Raw genomic sequence first — 22,332 nt, 5'->3', positions numbered from 1 at the left:
CCCTCTCCCCAGGTGCAGCACCCTGCACTTGTCCTTGTTGAACTGCATCCTGTTCAGATCTGCCCACTTCTCTAACCTATCCAGGTCTGCCTGGATGCAGTCCCTGCCTGCTGGTGTATTCACTTTACCCCACAGCTTGGTGTCATCAGCGAACTTGAACAGGGTGCTCTTTCACTATACGCATTCACTAGGTCATATTAACTAAGCCCAAACCATATAAATTGAACGTTTCTACGGAAGGATGTTAGCTTCTGACATTCCCAACTTTACCACCTAATTAAAATGTGAGGGTAGATAATCTCAGCTTCTGGTGTTTATTCTGGCAGTATAACAAATGGTGGATATTTTGCTTTGGACTTTTCCCTGCCATTTTTTTAAACAATCAAGCACTTAAAAAGTAGGAGATAGTTAATGGGGTGGCCCATATATTGGTCCCAGAAACTGCTGTCCAACCACCGCTATATATTCACATATGCAGGGAGCCAAAATTGAGGAATGTTCCTTCTCTAAATATTTGGGGGAAATTTCAAAACCTAGAATGTCTTCAGTGGCCTGGACCCCTGCCTATTCTTCAGTCACTGTTCACTTGCTATGCAAAAGAGCTTTAGAGAGAATGAAACCAACTGAGCTTCCACAAACAGAAATGTACAAAGACAGCATCACATCACAAAGCTCCCAAGTCTAAAGTCACTCTCCGTTACAGAAGAAGCTTGATGGAAAACAAACTACCCGTCTCTCTGTGCCTCCATGCCTCTTCTTTAAAATGGGAACAGTAACACTGCCCTCCTTCATAAGGGTGGCATGAGAATAAATACATTAAGGATTGTGAATAGACAGTGATGGAAACATATTGGTATCTTTGATTGACAGTTTTCTCGTTCCTGTTCTGCAGTTTTTTAACAAAGGGTATATGAAGCAGATCCATTATTCATTCAGATTCTTGCAACATTGATTTCTGGAGGGCTTGGTCATAGCTGTGTTAGATGTACTTATTAGATTTCTGCCTCTTTATAACTATGCTTCCCTGGTAAAAATTTGATTTAATCTGGAGTATAGTTCTTATGGCAAATAAGGACCTTTTTTTTCCAGAATTTTGGAAAGCAGAAAAGTGTACGCTTTGTACTTAGGAAGGAGAAACAGCTTTCAAGCTGTTGTTTGTGTTCAACAATGCACAGTTTACTTTTTAAGAAGATTTACTGAATACAGAGAAATGTGCCCTATGCCTTCCTCACTGTAATGTAATATCAGCTGAAGCACCTGTATCGTAAAAGGAACAATTTTCAGGTATTTGTTTTTCAGGCGACTGGTAAATCTCCATAAAAGCCCAAATTCCACTTTTAATGCAGTCCTATTTTCTGCATGTCTGTTTGCATACTTTCCTTTTCTTTAAACAGGATCTGCTCTCAGTATTGCTCCTGGCATCTTTACTGAAAGGAATTACTGGTACATTCAGGCACATTTTCTTTGCAAACATCACTGTAGTTTGTATTTCATGTTCTTGCATAAGAAGCTTATCTAGCAAAAGTATCTGCTTCTCTTGTCACATGCCAATTATCATGAAGCCATCCTCTAAAGCAGGGGCCAACCTTTTTCAAGCTAGAGCTGGAACAGTGTGGCTCCAGTCGACATCAGTAGTGGGGGGAGGGGAGGGTCCTGCATTCACACCAGGGTAAATAGCTGAGAGCTGTGCCTGCACCACCTGCTGCTGCCCAGCTGGAGCACAGAGCAGCTTCCAGCAAATGGGGAGCTGCGCCACAGCCAGGCAGCTGGTTCATGTTTCCACCTCTCCTTGCCCCCTTCCCTCATCTCCCAGCTGTGACATGCACACTGCAGCCTTGGGGAAAGTACAGGTGGGGGCAGGAAGAAGCAATAGCAACACAGGCACAACTCTTTGTGCTCAATCCTGGCATGGGCATATGCAAAGCCCACTGCGTCCACAGGCTGGATATGCCCTGTGAGCCATGTGTTGCCAACCCCTGCTTTAAGGCACTGAAATGCACTGCACTGAGGTCTAATTTACACTTCTCATGTTAGTGCTTCTCATTTCAGGCTTCTGATTATTCATCTGTTATAGATTATTTTCATAGTTTCACAGTAGCTAGGGTCAGGAGGGACCTGAACAGGTCATCTAGCCTGACCCCCTGCCACAGGCAGGAATGAATGCTGGGTTCACAAGACCCCAGACAGGTGATCATCCAACCTTCTCTTGAATTTGCCCAAGGTAGGGGCAAGGACCACTTCCCTGGGAAGTTGGTTTCAGATTTTGGCCACCCTAACTGTAAAATATCGCCTTCTGATCTCTAACCTAAACCTATTCTCCATCAGCTTATTGCCATTGTTCCTTATCACCCCAGGTAGTGCTGGGGAGAAAAGTATTTGTTTTGGTTATTCCTGTTTTATTTATTTGACAGCACCCAGGTGAATGGATATTATGGTGGTAATATGACCTAACTCTTATCTAATGCTTTCCATCAGAAGATGGCAATATGATTTAACATTTTTCCCAACTGTGCCATTGGTCCAATAAAAGATATCACTCAAAAAAAACCTTGCTGCTTTATACAAGAAGTATCAATATCATTGTATTCCACATGGGGAAACTGAGGCCAAGGATGGTGAAATAACTAGCTGAAGGTTATCTGGTAGGCCAGGGGAAGAGCTGGGTCTACAGCTCAGGTCTCCTGATTCCAAGTTCAGTTCCTTGTCCACTGACCTATACTGTTGAGTGTGGCTTGTTACACCTGAATGAAAGACATCAACCTGTATTATTGTCTAGACCAGACCTAGACAAGTTTGTAGACACGTACAAGTACATTGTCTGAACTGTAGACTAAGACAAGACAAGTACACTGTCTGAACTCATTAGATATAAAAGGAAAAGAAATAGGGTGGCTGTGTTGTAATACACTCGGTAAGGGGCTGGCAACCAGTCATTCTGTGGTCTATTCCTGACTTAGCCAACAACTTGAATGATCTTCACAAGTCATTTTGACCCTTTGCTGACAGGCCTGTTATGGAAATTAATTAAAGAGTATGCTATATTTGCTTGCTCGTTTTAATGTGCGTTCTTCTGCAAAACCCTCCTGGAGGTTCTGGGGCCACTTAGTCAAGTACTGTATAGACCCCCATGGGTTAGAGCCAAAGTGGGGTCATGGCTTCCTGTGAATTCTGGTCTTGGTCTCAATCTTTGATACTTTTGTACTTTAAATACTTAAGTATTTATTAAGGGACTCTGAGAGAGCGTACGTGCCTTTTCAGCATAGAGTTTCATTTTCAGTCCAGTTGTTCCCAGCACCATGCTGAAATTTAGCAAAAAGGTTTTTTGGGTTTTTTTTGTTTTCTTCTAAGCAGATAGTAATGAAAGACTGTGCCCTTTGCCCTTAAGGGGATGTTGCCTGCTTCACGAGCCCTGGCAACTTGTGCATTTGTTAGAGCTTTTACGTTTGCTGTTTGCTATGTTCTGCAGGATATGCTAGAGCCTCTTTTGGTGACCGAAAAGCAGAACTATCCAGCATGTACCAACAAGGAGCCCACTATGAAGTGTACAATCCATTCTATATGCAACAGCACACTTCACCAGATCCAACTAGGCGCTTCCCAGAAAAATCAGATAACGGGAGATTATATGGATCAGGTAAGAAGATATTAACCCCTTCTCTCTCCTCCTATCTACCCAGAAGGCAGGGAAGGCTAGCTAGCACCTTAAAGATCAATTGTATTAAAGAAGCATAAGATTTTATAGGCAACAGACTATTTCATCAAATGCTATGCAGTAGACTTTAGACTACAAAAGCTTATCTCCCTCTGATCCAGTTGGTCTCTAAAATACCCTGATCTGCTTTCTGCCTGATTTCAGACTAAGGCAGACTACCTCTGTCTGCCCAGAAGATTTTAAAGTAGAAGAGAGAAAGCATTTGGGAATACAGAAGATATCTGTCTTCCTAAAGTAGTTCTCAGCCTGTGGTCTGTGAACCATAGAGCACTTGCTGGTGTCTTGTGAAGAGGCAGCTGGAGTTGGCTTCTCAGAGTTTCAAGTTACTCTACTTGCTCCCTGCCTATTTGTGGCACACAAGAAACTGCATGCATTTCAAAAGAGCTGGACACAAAGCAAAGCATTTTCCAAAATAACTGAGGAAGAGAGCTAATTCATCCTGAGAGACTTGAGCTGTGCCACTGGAGATGGAGTACTTGGGGGAGGGAGAAATGAGGAAGCTGGGGAGAATGTCCAGGGTAGTGTGTGCAGGGAGATATAAAAGAGGAGCAGGCATCGGAAACATGCTTAGAAGACAGAGGGAAAAGAAAACAAGTGTGAAGTGGGGATGATGTAAAGTGACCATATATGCCAATTTCTTCCTATCATATCCTAGAAGCTTCTTTTGAGTCTCCAAAAAAAAAATCCCAGTTTTTCATTGGACCATAGTATGAATATGGATCTTTTAATAACTGCAAATAGTGACAGTCTGGCTGCACAAATTAAGAATTCTGTGTTTTGCATTTATTGAGTACTGACAGATAGAATGTGTGCCCAGTGTGATGAACAATGCATAAACTGAACAACTAAATTCATTTATGTATTGTTTTCAAAGCTGCTCTTTTGTTGAAAATGAAAGTTAAGGACATTCATTCCATGTTGTTTGTTTTTTGAAAATCAGCTCAGAAAATTCCTGCACTCTTGAGAAAAGTGCCTGCCTCACTGAGTCATGAGCTGACAATAGCAATACCAACATACATTTAAAAAAAACCCATAATTTTGTGTCTTGTCTGTTTGCATCCATAAAAAGTCAATATCACAGAATCGCAGAAATTAAGGGCCTGTCCTCTTAAAAAAAAAAAAACAAAAAACCCCACACTATTTAAGACATAATTGCTAAGAGACTGAATGAAAAGCCAAATACATTAAAAAAGAACAAAATAGTGCATTAAAGACAGCGAGTCTTTCACTTGACTGTACTAGCAGTTGCTGCAGCCACAAGAGGTTTATACAACTGTCTTGAACATCTCTCTAAGCTCAGTCTCTCTAAATTTTGGCTCTTTTTAAGAAAACATTTCAGCCAGTACTGTTCATTAGGAACACTTAAGTCATAATCCTATAACCTTCCCTTAGGCTTTTCCTTTGCCAGGTTTTTTCCACTTTCACATTTTTCTTCCTGTGTATTTTGGGTTGTTTATATTTTGCAATAAGTTAATTTTCAAACTCTTCAGGGTAACCTAGTACAAGTGTTGGGTTAAACTAGATTTTGTTTTAAAACTACTTAAGGGAGGATTTCATTTAAAACTTCAAAGACTTCATTTCACAGAGTTCAAACTAGACAGTGGGGTTGGCAAAGATGGGTTAATCAATGTTGTTTGCTGATTTTGACACTGTTTGGCCTTCGACACTGTTTCCCACCACATTCTCTCAAAAAAACTAGGTGACTGTGGCACTGATGTCCACACAGTCAGGTAGGTGGCAAATTGGCTAGATGGTTGCACCCAGAGAGTGGTGGTGGATGGGTCATTTTCAACCTGGAGGGATGTGGGCAGCGGAGTCCCCCTGGGCTCGGTCCTGGGGCCTGTACTGTTCAACAGCTTTATCAGCAATCTGGATGTGGGGGTGGAAATCACACTGTCCAAATTCACTGATGACATCAAGATGTGGGGCACCATGGGCATGCTGGAGGGGAGGGACAGAATCCAGCTAGATCTAGACAGGTTACAGAGGTGGGTGGATGACAATAGGATGGAATTCAACTCAGACAAGTGCAGGGTACTTCATCTAGGGAGAAGGAACCAGCAACACACCTACAGGCTGGGGAACACCCTTCTTGTCAACACAGGAGCATAAAGGGATCTTGGAATCATTGTTGACTCCAGGATGAACATAAGCTGCCAATGCAAGGAAGCAGTTGGTAAGGCTAGCTGCACCTTGTCATGCATCCACAGACGCATCACAAGCAGGTCCAAGGAGGTGATCCTTCCCCTCTATGTGGTGTTGGTCAGGTTGCAGTTTGAGTACTGCATCCAGTTTTGGTCACTGCACTTCAGGAGGGATGTGGCCAGCATCGAGAGAGTCTAGAGGATGGCCATTCACATGGTCAAGAGGCAGCGGGGCAGGCCCCATGAAGAGAGGCTAAAGGGCCTGAACCTATTCACCCTCCACAAGAGAAGGCTGAGAGGGGATCTGGTGGCCATTTACAAACTCACCAGAGGGGAACTGGGGGAGGCTCTGTTCCCCCAGACACCACCAGGGTTTACTAGGAATAACGGCCACAAATTGTTAGAGAGAAGGTTCAGGCTGGACATCAGGAGACATTACTTTACAGTTCAGGCTGCCAGGCTCTGGAACGGGCTCCTAAGGGAGGTGGTGCTCTCTCCTACCTTGGGGGTCTTCAAGAGGAGCCTGGACAGATATTTGGCTGGGATGTTCTGACCCTGCACTCGTTCCTGCCCAGGGCAGGGGGTCGGACCTGATGATCTCTTTAGGTCCCTTCCAACCTTAAGCACTATGAAACTACTTATCTTTAGGTGAACAGGATTTTCATTATTTAAACCATTATCACCTACAAATCTAATAAATACTCTTTTAACAATATACAGATTTGGAAAAAGCCATTTTTTGGTCAGTCTTCTCATCTGAAAAACTTCAACGAGCTGTACTAAAAACATACAGCAATATACCAACCTCAAACCATTAAGCTGCAGTTTAACTGATTTGTAAATGTTGGCTTTGATTAGGAGAATAAATAACTGTGTAACAGTTTCCAAATAATCATGTGAAAAGCTGAAACACTTCTATAGGAGTTAGTTTTAAAATATCTTTTCACCCTTTTCTAAATCAGGTTATGGGCTTGTGTCTGCTCATCGGCTTCCTTTACATCATAACCATTTGAAGGCCTTATATTTTCTGTAACCCAGTGTTTCTGTAGTAGATGCTGTAAGCAGCTCAAAAGTTCTGTCTCTTACATGAAAGGAAGATTATTTTGGGATTATTCTCAGATACACAGATCCCTCATTAAAATGTATCCAAATACTGCTGTTGCTTTTCCTTCCCTCCTGCAAGTGGAGTTAAACTTCTCCCCCCACCCCACCCCCTTTCCTGTTAGGGTTTGTGCTGTATCATGACAGTTCGTGGTAACCAGAACTGATTATTTCTTTTTTTGCCCCTTTACCACTTTCAACTGAAAATGACTACACCTAATTTTTTGACAAATAAGGTGGCATCCTTTTGACCTGTGAGTACTGGACTCCTTTTGAAATAAAGGAAATGAAGACCATACAAACAGGAAACTAGTACGTTGTGGCAAATAACCTCTCCGTATGCTGAATCAGAAATGGGTCAACTCTGTGTTGGAGCCAGCCTCTTGAAAAGTTTTTAAAAGGTGCTGAAATTAGTTGCATGAAGTCAGTCACATTAAGGTTTTATTTTGTTTATTCTCACTGCTAATATGTTAGGACAATTTGCCTCAGCTGGCCAAAAGATAAGTGAGTGTTGATTCTAATTAGCTGCACTATTCTGCCATTCTTCTAAAGTGTAGACTTTGCTATGGTGTTGAGTTCACTTTGCTCTTGTGAACTCCAGTTAAATTGCTGCATCTGGAGTTTAACACAGTTGTGCAGTTCATTAATTTACACATTGTCATCAGCCTTTCTTCCCTCTGACTGCCCCGTTCTGCACCAGACTGACTTCATAGTTCTACCTATCCTCTACAATGCTTGCTAAGAACTGTTTTTTGAGACCAGCTGCCTATCCATGACACAACACCACAGCTGCAATACACAAGTGCAGCAACCAGCAAAACCTAGGAAACAACTCAGGTGCAATAGAGAGATCTCTTGGTGGAGAGTGTTCCGCGGAACTTCTTCACGACAGGTTTTGGGCTTGGTTCCAAGTCAGCTATAAAGAAAAGTCTTTTCTCTCTTAGCTGAAGTATTTTGCCAATAGCACCACTTCCTGCCATTGAGAAGGAGAGAAACGCTTCAAGAAGAAAGGAGAGAGAGATGAAAGTCTGGAAAGTAGAGAAACAAATTAGTTGTACCTTTGGTTTGGTGTTTAGGATATGAGCACTTTTTATTTTTTAATTTGGGCTAGTAGAAACTCTCTTGGCTTGTTTGAATTGGGGAGAGTGTAGAGAGCTCTGTGTGCTCTGTCTGTTGTTGCCTCTGTTTTCAGCTGTAGGGAGGAGTGGAATACCTTTAAATATTCTGCTGGATCACCTTTCTCCACACCTTCTGGGAGTCCTCTTAGTCTTAGATTATTTCTTATCTCATGATTTTCTGTAATCTCGTTTTTTCTCTTCCCTCTCACCCCATCATCCTAATTTTATTTTGAAAAATTTCTACTGATTTCTTGTTCTCCTCTGCCTTTATCTCTAGACCTGTAACTTTGCCCCCTATTTCTTTTGTCTCTGCTTTGATTTTATCAAACTGCCTCCACAGAAGACTTTAAAACTCTGATTTCTGAGCATGTCATCCATTTCAATTTCCTGAGCATCCCATGGTTTCTTGCATTCTTAGGTAAAGTAAAACATGCAAAAGTTTTTTGGGGTTGGTTTTTTTGGTGGAAGTTTTCACTTGTGTATGCCTGTTTCTTGGCAATTTAGTTTTGAGTTGCTATAAATAAAGTTGGTTGCCATTTTTTTTCAAAAGAAATATTTTCATTAAATATTGACCTCTTCAGAAAGCAGTTTATGAAAAGCCAACTCTTTGACCAAAACCTATTTTCAATAACTTTTTAATAAAATGTTTTAAAAATTCAAAGGGCAGTCCAGGGTATCAGTCCAAATACATCTAAGATAGGCTGAACTTCTTCAAGCCCTCAGCTGCTTGAATGGGCTCAGGATGAGGTGAAATAAGTGTTTTAAGGATATTTGCTAGCTTTGAAATTGCAGTTTTGAATCTGGCATTTAAGAACAACTTCCTGCGCTTATTTTTTTTTTTTTCCTTCAGAAAGAATGTTAATATCACTCTTGCTGTTCAAAGCAGATAAGCAGATCTTTTTCTCTCTGCAGTATGTGATTTAAGGAGTAGCACAGTCCCGGGGTCACCAGACTTAAGTAATTCAATGTTTGATCTTACAAGTCCGCCCCACAGATTCATTAAGGTGAGCTCCTTTTGATAACTCTGACTACAACCAGAAACTCTTTGCTTTTGTGTACCTGTCTATGTTACTATCACATTTCAAGAGTAAACATTTAGGGGTCATTGTGCTGTTCAGTGGTAGAACTAGAGAAGAAAGTTCAACAGCCTAACTGACTTCAGATTCTTTCCCAATACCTCCCACCTCCCCCACCCCTTCTGTCCCTAAAATCAGTTAGGAAACTTGAGTCAGTTGGTAATCAGAACAGTGCAAGCAACTGAGTTCCCAGTATTGCATTTCCCTGCCGGATGCAAGAATGGACATTGAGAAGATGAAAGGGGATCAATTGTCCTTTGATGCAACAAAGAATAACGTTCTTACCAGCTCCCATTTTATGCCAAGGGCAAAACAAGTCTCATCTAGCAGTAGAGAAAAAGGTGACTGCTGACAGATGTTGCATCTTGCATTAATTCTCAACACCAAAGAATTCTGCTCCAGGAGGTTAGTAGGGAATGAGTTGATAGTGTGGACAGGAATAAACTCTTAGTAATTTCAGATTTTTGTCATAATTCTGTCTTTTGTTGTGATATCTTGTTGAGCTCTCTGTAGCAGTGACCACTTCTGACTCAAGTGTTTTTGCCTTCCAGAGGTATGATTCGCTGTCCAGTGTACCTAGCAGCACCTCTTCAAAAAAGGATTCACATGGCAGTAACAGGAGTCTGGGTAAGAACAGCTGTTTGTTTTCACACCCGCAGTGGAATAATTTATTTTATATACAGGCAACTACTGCTTAAAGTGGTTTTGCTTACTGCGGTTTCATTATAGTGCTCATTTAAAATACCTACCTGGTTTCACTCAGCACTCAGTGTGTTTCGTTATAGCACCCAGTGCGGGGGTAGAGAGAAGCAGTAGTGGCCGTGGCAGCATCGAGTGAAGTGACTGGGAGCCCAGGGAGGGGTGGCAGGAGCCTGGGGTCCGCTGCGGCATATGGTGCTGAAGCCGGGTAGGGAGGAGTGGTAGCAGGGAGAAGGGATAGGCGGGGGGCCAGGCAGTGTGAGCTTGGAGCCCAGGCCGGTGGGGCCCAGGGTGGGTTGGCAGGAGCACAGGGTCTGCTCCAGCACGTGGTGCTGGAGCAGCGAGCGGGCAGGGAGGAGTGGTGGTGACAGTGAGAAGGGGATGACAGGGCAGCAGGAGTGCGAGGCGCAAGGCCAGGGCCGGCAGGAGTGCAGGGCCTGGGCTGGTGCAAGCTAGTGCAAGCTGAGCCCACATTGCTCCCCTGCTCCCAGGCTGCAGCCCATGCCCTGTTCCACTCCAGTCATGCACTCACCCATGGGGCACAGACGCTGTCCCGAGCCTGCAGTGATCTGGCGGTGGCAGCTTGTCCCAGTACTGGGTGCTCTAGAGGGAGCTTCCGCTTGGCAAAGCAGGGCATGGGCGGGTGGGTGGCCCCACTGCTCCCCCTGCACCAGAGCCCTGCTGCCTTCTAACCATAAATCACTGGGCAGGTGGGTCCCCAACTGAGGCCCCATGGGCGGGGTGGCTGGGGCTGCGCACAGGTGCACTGGTGGCCAGCAGAGGCCATCACAGCGGGGGAACAATGAGGCCGGGAGGAGCGGATGCCTTCCTTGGCAGAGCCCCTGTAGTTCCTTGCCAGGAACAGCCCAGCCAGGGCCTGGGCTGCCAGGTGGCATGGAACCAATTATCTTTATTTACATAAAATCCTGTGGGAAAATGGGTTTCGCTTAAGACTGTTTCGCTTAGCACTTGGTTTTTCCAGAACCAATTAAGAGCACTAAGTGGGGGTTGCCTGTAGTGAAATTAAAACTATTGATTCATGTTACTGCAACTGATGATTTGAGGCAGTGATGCCAAAGAACAGCTGGTTAGATGATGATTTGAAATCCCTTACCTGCATGGAGTATTAGCTTCAATACAGGGTAACTGGGTGAAATGGTAATGGCATTTGATATACCAGAGGTCAGACGAGGTGTACTGGTGCCTTCCAGCTTCAAAAGCTGAATATTGTCATAGCTTCTTTGAATGAATTCTGAGATAATGTAGTGATTCTAAAAACACCAACTGTTTGTTCATTTGTTTCTCTACAGATACATTATCAGGTGATGAACGAGACTTTGGAAGACTGAACATCAAGTTGTGTTATGTTACTGCTGTAGAACAGATCTGGATTACAATCTTGAATGTAGGTGACTACAGCTGATCTGATGTAGTTTTTCACATGGATACTTTTATTAGATTTGATTTATAGAAGCAAAGGGTCAAATCTAATTGGGAGAATGGATGATGCTAATTTTTTTCTGCCACTCCATCAAAAAAAGGAGAGTCGGCTTAAAAGCCACCTGTAATTTGGCTTAAAAGAAGCATGGTAAATTTATTATATTTAAGCTCTTTTCCCCTTCTAGATATTTTTTATCTGTCTGTAATCATTGAAGGGCTTCCTTTTATCTCTTTAGGCCAGTGGTGACAATACTTGACAAACAGTCCTATCCAAATTACCATGATTGTTTGTTTGTGGTCAGGGGATAGAACCGGGCCCTTTGTAACAGGTTTGCTTCTGAAATAAGGCATAGCGAAACAACTTAATTCTTTTAGTTCATTGTGAAAAATCCATGACCTATGAATCCACTATTTTTAGGATATGTAAATTTATATGGCTTATCTATTAAACTAGGCTGACAAGTAGGCTTCAACTGTTATACGGTTCCATGAAATCTGAATGTTTTTGGTGACAATATTTGATAGCCTGTGTCCTGAAACTCTTCGTTAAATGGTAGAAACAGTCTTAGGGGCATTCTTGTGATTAACTGCTCTTGTAATGCCATATAAGGAGTGTACATATAGTTTCTAAATAGCTTTCCCATCTTGCTGCAGTTATTGATTCATAAATCCTCTTGATTTCTTGCAACATACAGTAAAAAAGATGTGAGCTTCTAAACTAATCTACAGCTAAAGACTTAAGCTGCCTAAAATAACTGTTTCCAATATTTCAGTGCAGAGACCTGTCCTGGCCGTCTAGCTACGGAGAAAATCCTTCTGTTTCTGTCAAGGGAATTCTCACACTGCCAAAGCCAGTGCAGTTCAAGTCCTCAGCCAAAGAAGGTTCCAGCGTAAGTGATGGTTTGAAGCATCAGTATATCTTTATGCAGATATAAATACTTTCGATTTTTTGACTCCTTTTGCTTTCTTCATACCAAGCTTTTTACTATACCTGATTGTCTTTTGGAAACTATTATGACTTTAAAGTTAAAACAGAGACCAGTCTTGTTTAATTTCCTTATCATGTGCTGCAGATTTATGTTGTTTTTACCTGTGTGCAACTTGTATAACACTGTTGAAAACAGCATAGGTTTCATAGTCTTCCTGCAATGCTATACCTTGCTGGGTTATGTTGTGGTAAGACTACAGAGCCTTGTCTGTTAGGATTTTTCAGTGAGATGATTCAAATTAGCTGTCTTGTCTAAGAATTAGCCTAAGAATTTTTCCAGCAACATCTGTTATAGGACTTTGTGGTAAGTAGCCATGTTAATCTGGAATAAGACAGGAGAGTGGCACCTTAAAGACCAACTAGCTCAAAGAACCATGAACTTTCATAAGCGATGGCCTATTTCTTTATATGTTATCATTTTGGGTCTGGATTTAATGACTTGGGCAGCTCTTTAGTGCTTTAGTTGTATTGTTTGATTACATACTTATTCTTTCTTCTAGGACATTGAATTCATGGAAACCTTTGTGTTTGCTATTAAACTGCAAAATCTTCAGCCCGTCAGATTAGTGTTTAAAATCCAAACTCAGACTCCCAAGAAGAGAACAATTGGAGAGTGCTCTGTGTCACTGCGAGAACTCAGCTCCCAGGAATCTAACTATTGGCTTCATATAACCCCTCCTTCCAAAGTTGCAGTAAGTGACTGACATTCTCTTACATGCCGTATACCATGAAAGTTAATGGGGTTTGTGAAATGGGCCATATTCAATTCAGATTTGAATTTGGCCCGAATCGGGGACGGTGATTTGATTCGTTGATTTGGATCACTGTCCCTGATTCGATTCGGCCGAACCTGAATCTGAAGATTTGATGCTGATTCAAAGAATCGGTGATTCAGCCATAGACACAGCTTTAAATGTTTTTTCTACATACCTTGAGGTAGCAGGCACAGCTTGTGAATGCTGTGATGGTAGGGCAGATGCAGCACTTTCCCCCACAGACCTGGTAGTGGAGTGGAAGTGCTTCTGATGCACTCCCCCCACCCCCACCGGCTCCATCCACCCCACCATCGCAGCATTCACAAGCCTGGTACCTTGAGGTATGTAGAAAAAAACATTTGAAACTGTGTCTATATCCAAATTGCCGAATATCTGCGAATCAATTTAAAAGGTTCTGATTAGATTCAGAGAGATTTAAGGGTCTCCTGATTCGATTTGGATTCAGAGATTCTGCCGCTGAATTGGGCCGAATCTCCACTGAATCAAATCGGGGACTGAAGCTTTGCATAGCCCTAGCAAAAAGTAAAATAATCAAGACCTAATTGTGGAAATCTGAGCTTTAATAGCCAACACCATCCAGCAGCTTTTCATGCTTTTTATCCCAAAAAGTTTCACCAAGTTTTGCACAGCTACACCTATAATTATGGTCCCAAAATGCAGATGTTTCTTTGGCAAAGGGTTGTAACCAGCTATTGCACCAAAGAAGCTTTCAGTCAAAGACAAATGCTTCATCCTATAAAAACACTACAGGTTCCATATTGCTCTCACAGAACAGACAGGACCTATATATTTATGGAGGAAAAGTGTAGCATATTTATCTGTATTGATATTTTGAATTCATAAATATATTGTATTCAACTTGCTTGCTCTGGAGAAATTATTGCTCTGGAGCAATAACTGCTATCATCATCATAAACAGCAGGTGGTTTCTAAGTTGCAGGAAAGCATAATAAAACCTGTGTTGATTTATAAGCAACTAACATTAAAGTCAGCATTTGAGAAATGCAATAAATAATTCATTTTGACTGTTTCTGTTCAAAACCTAATACAGCAATACACCAAGAGTTTGGCACTTGTTGCAGAACTTTATGTATCAAAACATCAAGATCTTTTTCTCTCATTGTGGATTTCCTGCAATTTAACTATTTCTTTCTAGAGAAAAAAAATATACATGGGTGCCAATGTATTCTATAATTTAAAGTTTACACCCAAATTCATTAACTGAAGTTTATCTTAGCATCTACGTAAATATTCCAATACAAATAATACTTGCCCTGTTTAGGTCTTACTCTTGAATAACTACAAATGGTCTTTCAGGAACAAACAACTTCCATTAAACAAGTAAAACAAGAAGCTACTTTGTCAGTATAAGACTTAATCTTGAAAATTGTTTCCCTACCTATTTATATGGACTTCATAACTTTAGTTTTGAAAGCTTTGCCATAGTACTGGAAAGTGTACCTGTAGCACCTTGTAAAGTAAGGAAGTAGTATACCAATTTCACAAGTAGGGAACCAAGGCAAAAATGGATCCTGATTTTAACCAGTTTCATAACTGAAATCTATCTCTGCTCTGGCAAATGTATTCAGTTCTTGTAAATCCCAGCTCAATAGACCCTGTTTCCTTTCTTTTCTCTTTCTACTCCTACAGGTCCGTGCGTCTCCCACTTAGAGTAGTTGGCCCAATTGCTTAGTCTTTTTAAAAGTAAATGAGATTAGGCTCTCTGTCCAGTGGCCTGCTCCCTGGAATTGTCCAAGGCAGGCAGTGCTTGCTGGAGCTTAGATACATGGATGTCTGGAAGCTGGATGGTAAGGATGCCTTTGGAACATCACAGGAGCCAATGTACCTTTAAGACTTGTGCTGGAAAACTAGATCAAAAGACTAATGGATCTGAGAATCTGATCTGACACTTTCTGAATAGTCCTAAGAATCTGTTGTTACTGTTTGTTCTGTAGCAGAATCCTTTAATCCTCTGTATGACAACAGAGATTTACGTAATACCTAGAAGACTCAGATGAACTCTGAAAACAAATACCCACCCCTTCCCAGTCCAATGCTTGAGGCTTTAATTCAGGCGGAATTCTGTTGGTTTGTTTTATTTAGAATCCAATAATCTTTTTTATGTAGTTTCAGATAGTAATTGAAAAAGGGAAAACAAATACTGAAAATGTCAGTTATAAGCCATGTTTTGATTATAGCTTTTACAAGAGCTTTCTCAGATGTTCTGACAAGTCTCAAAAATATAGATCCTCAAAATGTAATTTAGATATAGTATTCATTTAATTTGAGTCTTAAATTTTGATCCTGTATTTGCGTTGAGAACTGTACCTTCAGGAGTGTGGGGAGCACAAATCCTCTAGTCACCTACAAACATACAAGGCATGTTGTGGGTGGTGGAATAAATCTGGTGTCATTTCACTATCCATATAACTAAATTGCAGTGTTTATATACAATGTAATCGAAATGTTAAGGCAACATTCTTCTTTCTGTAGGTGTGCCATGCAGAACTTCAAATAGGAACCTGTTTTCAGGCAGTAAACAGCAGAATTCAGTTACAGATTCTTGAAGCGCAAAACCTTCCAACTTCATCTACGCCTCTGTCCCTAAGTAAGTAGGTTAGCTATCTCAGATCGTCTCTCTAGAAATATTTGTGACTGGTAGAATACAGCTTGAATAGCTTGGTAATTTCTAACATGAAGCTCAAACTAACGTTAACATTATTCAGTGCAGTAGGCTTCTATTGCCAAGTTTTGCTTCCACATTGTCACTTTTGATTTAAGTTTTTGGTTTGAAGATGCAAGTTTGTGCGAGTTGGAAATCTTTTGTCCTAATATTAATTCTGACATGCAAGAGCATTAGCTTGCACTAGCTGTCTGGATGCTGTGTTAAGCATGACCATGTTATTGAACAAATTATTAATGACAGCTATTTTACTGTTCTCTCAATGCTGAAACTTTTGGCCAAGCTTTTAGGTAATTGTTTCAATATAAATACACACATGGATTTTGTCAGACTTTGTTTTTGAATAACCTCTTTATGTATTGCACCCTTCCCCCCCACCCTTTACCTTAGATTTTTTTGTGAAAATTTCAATGTTCAGTACAGAAGGGCTGATATACAAGAAAAAGACCCGTTTACTGAAGGCTACCAATGGCCAAGTGAAGTGGGGAGAAACAATGATTTTTCCAGTTAACCAGACTGAACACGAAATTAGTTTTCTCATCAAACTCTACAGCAGGAGCTCAGTGAGAAGAAAACACTTTCTGGGACAGGTTGGTTTTATTTTTCTTGAACATTGTTAACTAGCATGGTGAGTTCCTTTTGGTCATGATCATCTATTTAATCCCTTTAGTAAACTAACTGTACAGTGGAATAGTAGATTTTTTTTTTTTTTTTGGTCTCACCCTGAAAACAAGAAAGTACTTTGGAGTGTCACTGTGTCCTTAAGCTGTCTTAGAAGCCATAGCGGGAATTTAGGAGGTGCTCTCTGTCCTTCAGAGGGCATTCGCATCTTGCAAGATTAGGCCTATTGATCATGTTTCCTCTGGAGTTCCACCTTCTGAAAGATTCTTTTGTATGCATATACGCACAGATTATCTCCTCCTTGCTGAATACCTTAGACATTTTAAAGTGAAACAAAATTGGTATTCACTGAAGCTCTGCAGGCCTCAATACCCTCTACAGGAAGAAGGTGTATCAGCTTGCAAATCTGCGAATGAGTATGGTTAGAAAGAAATATCAGTAGCTTAAATGATTGCCTCCCTTTGCTCTCGTTTCTCTGTCAGGTTAAGCAGATGTCAAAAGTAAAAGTACTCTGAGTACATATGACCCAGGTGATTTATGTGGCAAATGATTGTTCAGATCAAGATCTGGATGAAATGCTTTGGGATACAAAAACCTGTTTGTTTCTTTTATCTTATTGTCCTGAAAATACTGTGTTTTCATATTTAGAGTTTTTGATTCATCCCTTTTAAATCTCTCTTCTTTTCTTCCAAGTTGCCATCATACTCTTCCGTCTCTCCTCCTTGACTATGGGTTGGTGGTTCTAACATGACCTGGTTAACCAGCAGCACATACCCCACAATTGGCATGGGCAGTCTCTTCGTGTGGCACATAGCAGACCAAGGAGACAGGGAGCAGAAAGCAGAGCAGCAGATAGGGAAGGGGAGTGGAATCAGTGGCACACAAGGAAGGTGCGAGCTAATTTGTGGCATGACTGCCAGAGAGGTTGTGCTAACACATGCTGAGGGCTTTTTGGACTCTCCCTGAGCCCTCCCTGCTAATTAGTGGGAACTATTTCTACAGCATGCCATACAACTAACAGCATGCTGTTTCTTGAGATCCTCCAATAGCTTTATGTCTAGTGAGTAGTCACTTTCTCTAACCTGGTAAAGAGGTAGTTTTCAATACTGTTAAGCTTCTCCTATAAACAGCACATGCTATTCTAAGTTCTAAAAAAGCTGTATCTTATTCTGAACAATTGTAACTTGAGCTTCCATTATACTTTGCAGAACAGCATTCCACACTTCGGCTGGACCTCACATACCTGTCATCCCATTATAAAAGAAAAATGCAAGTCCTTTTTAGCTTTGTTTTAGTGTAGGGTGACTAATTGTGCAGGAAGCTGCATTTATCAAGCAACATGTGTCAGCACCTCAGCAAACAGGGTTTCCTTTATTAAGAGCTCTTTTTAGGAAAAAGAAAAAAAAAAAGCATGTACCACCCTTGTTTTCCAGACCTGATTTGCAAAGATTGGTTAGACTCAGACAGACATACACCACCACATCAGGCATCAAACATGGCTGTAGGAAAAATATGTGGTGAGCAATTGGCTATGGAGCTAGGAAGGGATTAAAGCAACTGTATCCAGCAACTTTAGAAAATATAGTATTTAATTGGATGACATTCTGAGACAACAATTTATAGCTTTAAAATTATATGATGTTGTTTGTAGCCATGTCTTTAATCAAGAGCAAAACAACTGCATAAAAGAGTCTCTTTTGGGCCTTCTCCAGTATAACCTCATAAATCTGGCATGCTTGGGACTGAGCACCTGCCGGAAATTTGAAAATTCCTGATTTTTGAAACTAGAATGGTGGCCAGTTGCAGGGGAGGGTAGCAGCAGCCGCACGCGAAGTGGTGGCATGGGGTGGTGCATAGCGGCAGCAGTCGTGGCATGCAAGCTTCGCTTTCTGCTGCTCTAGGACTAGCCGCCTCCACTCCCTGATGTAATGCATTTTTAAAAAGTGCCAGATTTTTGAGAATTCTGGGTTTTTGATATCCAGACTTATGAGGTTATACTGTACATACAAGATCATTATTCTAGCAGTTCTTTGAATGGCAGAATTTCCACTTCCTGTTCCAGGAGTCCTGCCAAAGGACTACAGGATCATGCATTCAAGCCCCATTGAACCAAAGTATCAAACTTCAGTCATTAAGACTTATATATTAGGAAGATTTATTGTTTTGAAGATTTATTCTTGTTCTTATATGTTAAGATTTATTCTCTGAAGAGTGGAAGAAAGTATAAAGAGCCCCCTAAACAGATTGTGTTTTGCTTTTCCAAATGATTTATGGTAGTGGAACCTGCTGGAGTAGTTGGGAAGGAACTTCCTCCCTTTGCTCTGCATGTTACTTCCTCATTTATTTTCCTCTATCTGTTACTTGAGTGTTTATGGTAAACTGATTCTTCTTGTATAATATGTTATGAGTACATACTTCATTTATTACTCAGGCAAAAAGTCCATTGACTTCAGTGGAATGTAGGGCTGGGCCCTATTTGCTAAACTGAGAATTTAAATGCTTGTGAAAATGATGGATGGCTAACCCTGGCTGTGGGCTGGTGTGGCATGTCATGCAGTTTAAATGTTAGCTCCTGTAGCGCCTCCCCCTAAATCAGACAAGCAAGCTGTATGACTCCAGTGAAGTCCTAACTGGCAGCACATTTTGATTCAGAGATCACAAATACAGATTTGCTGAATGGTGTCTTGCTAGGTGGAAAACTGTTCAGCAGTATCTGTGATGAATCCACCAAACTTCTAATCCCTCTATGATGAACAGTCTAATGTTTCCTAGTCCACAGGCCTGACTCTGTTAACTTTGGCAGAATGTTATTACTGTGTTGTTGGTTGTACTCTACAGATGCATGCATACAATATCCAATTGGAAGAAGTGAGGAGAAGATTGGCGAGTAACACGGTCGATAATGTGAACTTTATGACAACTCAAGAGCATTTTTTGTTTCTTATCACAGGTCTGGCTAAGCTCTGATGGCAGTAACAGTGAAGCAGCAGATCAGTGGAGAGATACAATCACAAACCCTGAAAAGGTTGTCATTAAATGGTACAAAGTCAGTCCATTTTGAAGGCATCAGAGACAGGACTCAGAACTGATGTGGACTTTATACAAGAGACTTCTGCAGTGTTAAAATGAAGGAATAAAAATAATAGTGCTTACATGAGTGTTCCAGGGACCCATGCCCTACACCATATAACATGAATCGGAAAAATCCCAAAGGGAGAAGAGACCAGATTTTCATGAAGAGTAATTCTGGCAAGATGCTTGAAATACAGAAATGAGAATTAGCTAAACTTTTAGTCTGATGTAAAAAAAAAAAAAAAAACAAAACACCTCAAGAAAAGAAATGTTAATGTTTACACTTTTTTTTCCCAAGCAGAATTCTACCACATGGCTTTAAATTGACATATAAAGGCTACCTTACAAGGAGTCTTTGTGTGTGCTTCAAATTTGCATAACAAAGACCTCAAAGGGGGTTTTGTATATGTATTGCTGGTTTTATTTTCTTCACAAAGTTTCTATGCTTCTCTTCTGTTTCAATAGAAACCCCATCTTTGTCTACCCTTTTTCCATGAAAATATCTCCAAGTGGTGCAAAAAAGAAGTATTATGATATTGTAGATGTGTGGAATTGAAAGCTAAGAAGTGATCAAGTGACAGGCTGTTGCGGGGGTGGGGAGGCAGGTGATAAGCAGTAAATCACTGATGAGAGAGAAGCTGCAATCCATAATGGAAATAATATATTGTTGATACTTTACCTGAAACCTTTGCAGAACTAGGTAATTCTAAACTTAACATTCTTGATGCTTCAAAGATAAAAAGCAACCTCCCTTTTACGTCATCTTCATTAATAAATAGGAGAGAACCTACTTTCCTCTCCCCCATCCCTCCAGACCCACTCCATGTTCCCATAGCAGTATTGGCATCATGTTTCTGAGGGTAATAAGTTGATATTTTTCACCATTCTGTGACCAGTCTGTTCTAAAAGCCCATCCTTGGGCAGGCTCACAATGCTGTCAGTGGGAATCTACACAAATAGGGGCTTGACAGCCAGTACCTCTCCTTTAAAATCACAGAGTCAGATGGGTATTGACTCCATTTGAACAGAATGAAACAAACATTTCAACAAATTGGCAGATTTAGTGGGTTAGGCCCTTAGTTTTAGCACAATTAAGGAGTGAGCAACACACAGGAATTATGCAATCATTCTTTGTGATGAGCCAATCCCCAAGCACTAATTAGAGTCCAAAGGCTGTGCTAAACTGTGCCAGCTGGCAAAGTGCCATTATGGCAGCCAGGGATGATTACAACAGGGTATGGACACATGAAATAATTATTCCTGTTTGTATGGGAGAATGGAATTGTTGCTTTTCCAGCTGATCTTTTGTTATGGTTCTATGTGTCTGCTCTATCCTGCAGGAAGATAAGCTGCTTCATGTTGGTGTCAGCTGCTCTGGTGTAGGTGTCTCGTCTTCCTTCCTGCCTCTCCTACCCAAACAATGTGGGATAGGGACAAACACAGGAAACAGTTACAAAGGTTCGGTTGCTCCATGCTCGTAGTCAGTATATTTCCCCTACTGCCATTTTTAAATTAGGATCGTTGTTTCATCTGTCTATAGCCTAAAAAGCATGGATCCCCTTTCTCCTGCTACTCACTATTCTTACTACTGGGAGGGGAATGGAAGCATAATTACTGTTGGGGCTAAACTGTACTACCCAAGGATCTGTTTAAAAAGGTGAGACCTTCCATGGCTGATCTTTTTGGTTTAGGGATGCTTTGTGCCAGTTGCATGGTGTGAAGTAGCCACTGGGATGTGGGCCTGTATTTTTAGGTAAACCAGTTTCTTCTGTTTTAATAAACTATTTCCTACATTTTATATATAAAATCAGCAATGTTGTAGCATTTGCTTACATTTTCTTAAAAGCCAAAGTAACCTTTACTATAGAATAAACAAATATTTACTGATAGAAATGCTTTTAGAGAGTTCAGTAAAAGAGAGCACAATGAAAGGTTCAAGTTTTGTTTAAAAGACAGGTTGATATCATCAAGAAGGCATTCTAATATAGTTCTAAACAGCTGAAAAAAGTAACAATTTTGGGTGTATTTTTGTTGCTCGTTTGTAATGGTGAGATTTAAACTACCATATTTTTATTGTGGAAGGAATAGTAAATATCTGTGCCATGCCATCTACCTATACTATAGTTAACTCAAATGCTTATCTGTTAGTCCCTGTATTTTCAGGGGTTTATTTATAGTTTAATAGCTATTTGTTAAGCAGAAAAAATGGACTAAAATTTGTAACTTGATGCATAACCTATGTATGTGTGACATGCACACATTCACACACACACGCCTAAAACCATGCATCTTTTTACATTCCTTTAATTACTGGATTTTTAAAAATGAAATCCATCACTGATGCCCCTTATTTGATAGATATATATATCCCAATATGTATTTATAAATAGATATATAAAATGTGCACATGCACGCACACATACTTTTTTTGTCTATCTTCAATTCCCTTCAAACATCTTGACTTTGAACCAGAATGCTATTGAACTCATCCCCTGATTTAAAGGAACATGTGACTACATGAATGTTGCGCTATGTCAAGGAGCAATACACATCCTCTGCCAGCAAAATGGGGTCAGAGGGGCAAGCGGAAGTGCTCTGGGTCAAGATACAAGGGGGCTGTGGGGAGAGGGATCTAATGGTGGGGGTCTACTACAGATCCCCCCCCAACCAAAGGGAGGAACTGGACCGGGAATTTTTGGGCCAGCTTGCAGAGGCACTTAAGGCAAAGGATGTAGTGGTCATGGGAGATTTAAATTACCCAGATATCTGCTGGGAGGAACAGTCAGCCAGGTCAGACCAGTCCAGGAGGTTCCTGGCCGAGATACAGGACCTCCACTTAATTCAGGAGGTGCACAGTCCCACCAGAGGACATGCCCTGTTGGACCTGGTCCTGGCCACAGGC

General features: G+C 41.0%; 1 protein-coding gene across 4 annotated transcripts in view; it reads left to right on the top strand.

The window, feature by feature from the left end:
* Positions 1-21,319, top strand: part of TC2N (tandem C2 domains, nuclear) — a 50,737-nt gene extending 29,418 nt beyond the window's left edge. For all 4 annotated transcript variants that reach the window (XM_019552418.1, XM_019552419.1, XM_019552417.1 and 1 more), the window contains 9 exons: positions 3,467-3,634; positions 8,988-9,079; positions 9,703-9,778; positions 11,161-11,255; positions 12,064-12,180; positions 12,779-12,970; positions 15,548-15,662; positions 16,128-16,327; positions 19,309-21,319. In XM_019552418.1, coding sequence (XP_019407963.1) covers positions 3,467-3,634; positions 8,988-9,079; positions 9,703-9,778; positions 11,161-11,255; positions 12,064-12,180; positions 12,779-12,970; positions 15,548-15,662; positions 16,128-16,327; positions 19,309-19,419 — 1,166 coding nt within the window. In that variant the 3' untranslated portion in view covers positions 19,420-21,319. The remainder of the gene's footprint in view (positions 1-3,466; positions 3,635-8,987; positions 9,080-9,702; positions 9,779-11,160; positions 11,256-12,063; positions 12,181-12,778; positions 12,971-15,547; positions 15,663-16,127; positions 16,328-19,308) is intronic.
* The last annotated feature ends 1,013 nt before the right edge of the window (positions 21,320-22,332 follow it).

Source organism: Crocodylus porosus, unplaced genomic scaffold, assembly GCF_001723895.1.
Source record: "Crocodylus porosus isolate Cpor-Errol unplaced genomic scaffold, CroPor_comp1, whole genome shotgun sequence".
Taxonomy (NCBI): Eukaryota; Metazoa; Chordata; order Crocodylia; family Crocodylidae; genus Crocodylus; species Crocodylus porosus.
Note: the sequence above shows the minus strand (reverse complement) of the source record. Positions and strands in the feature narration are given on the sequence as shown.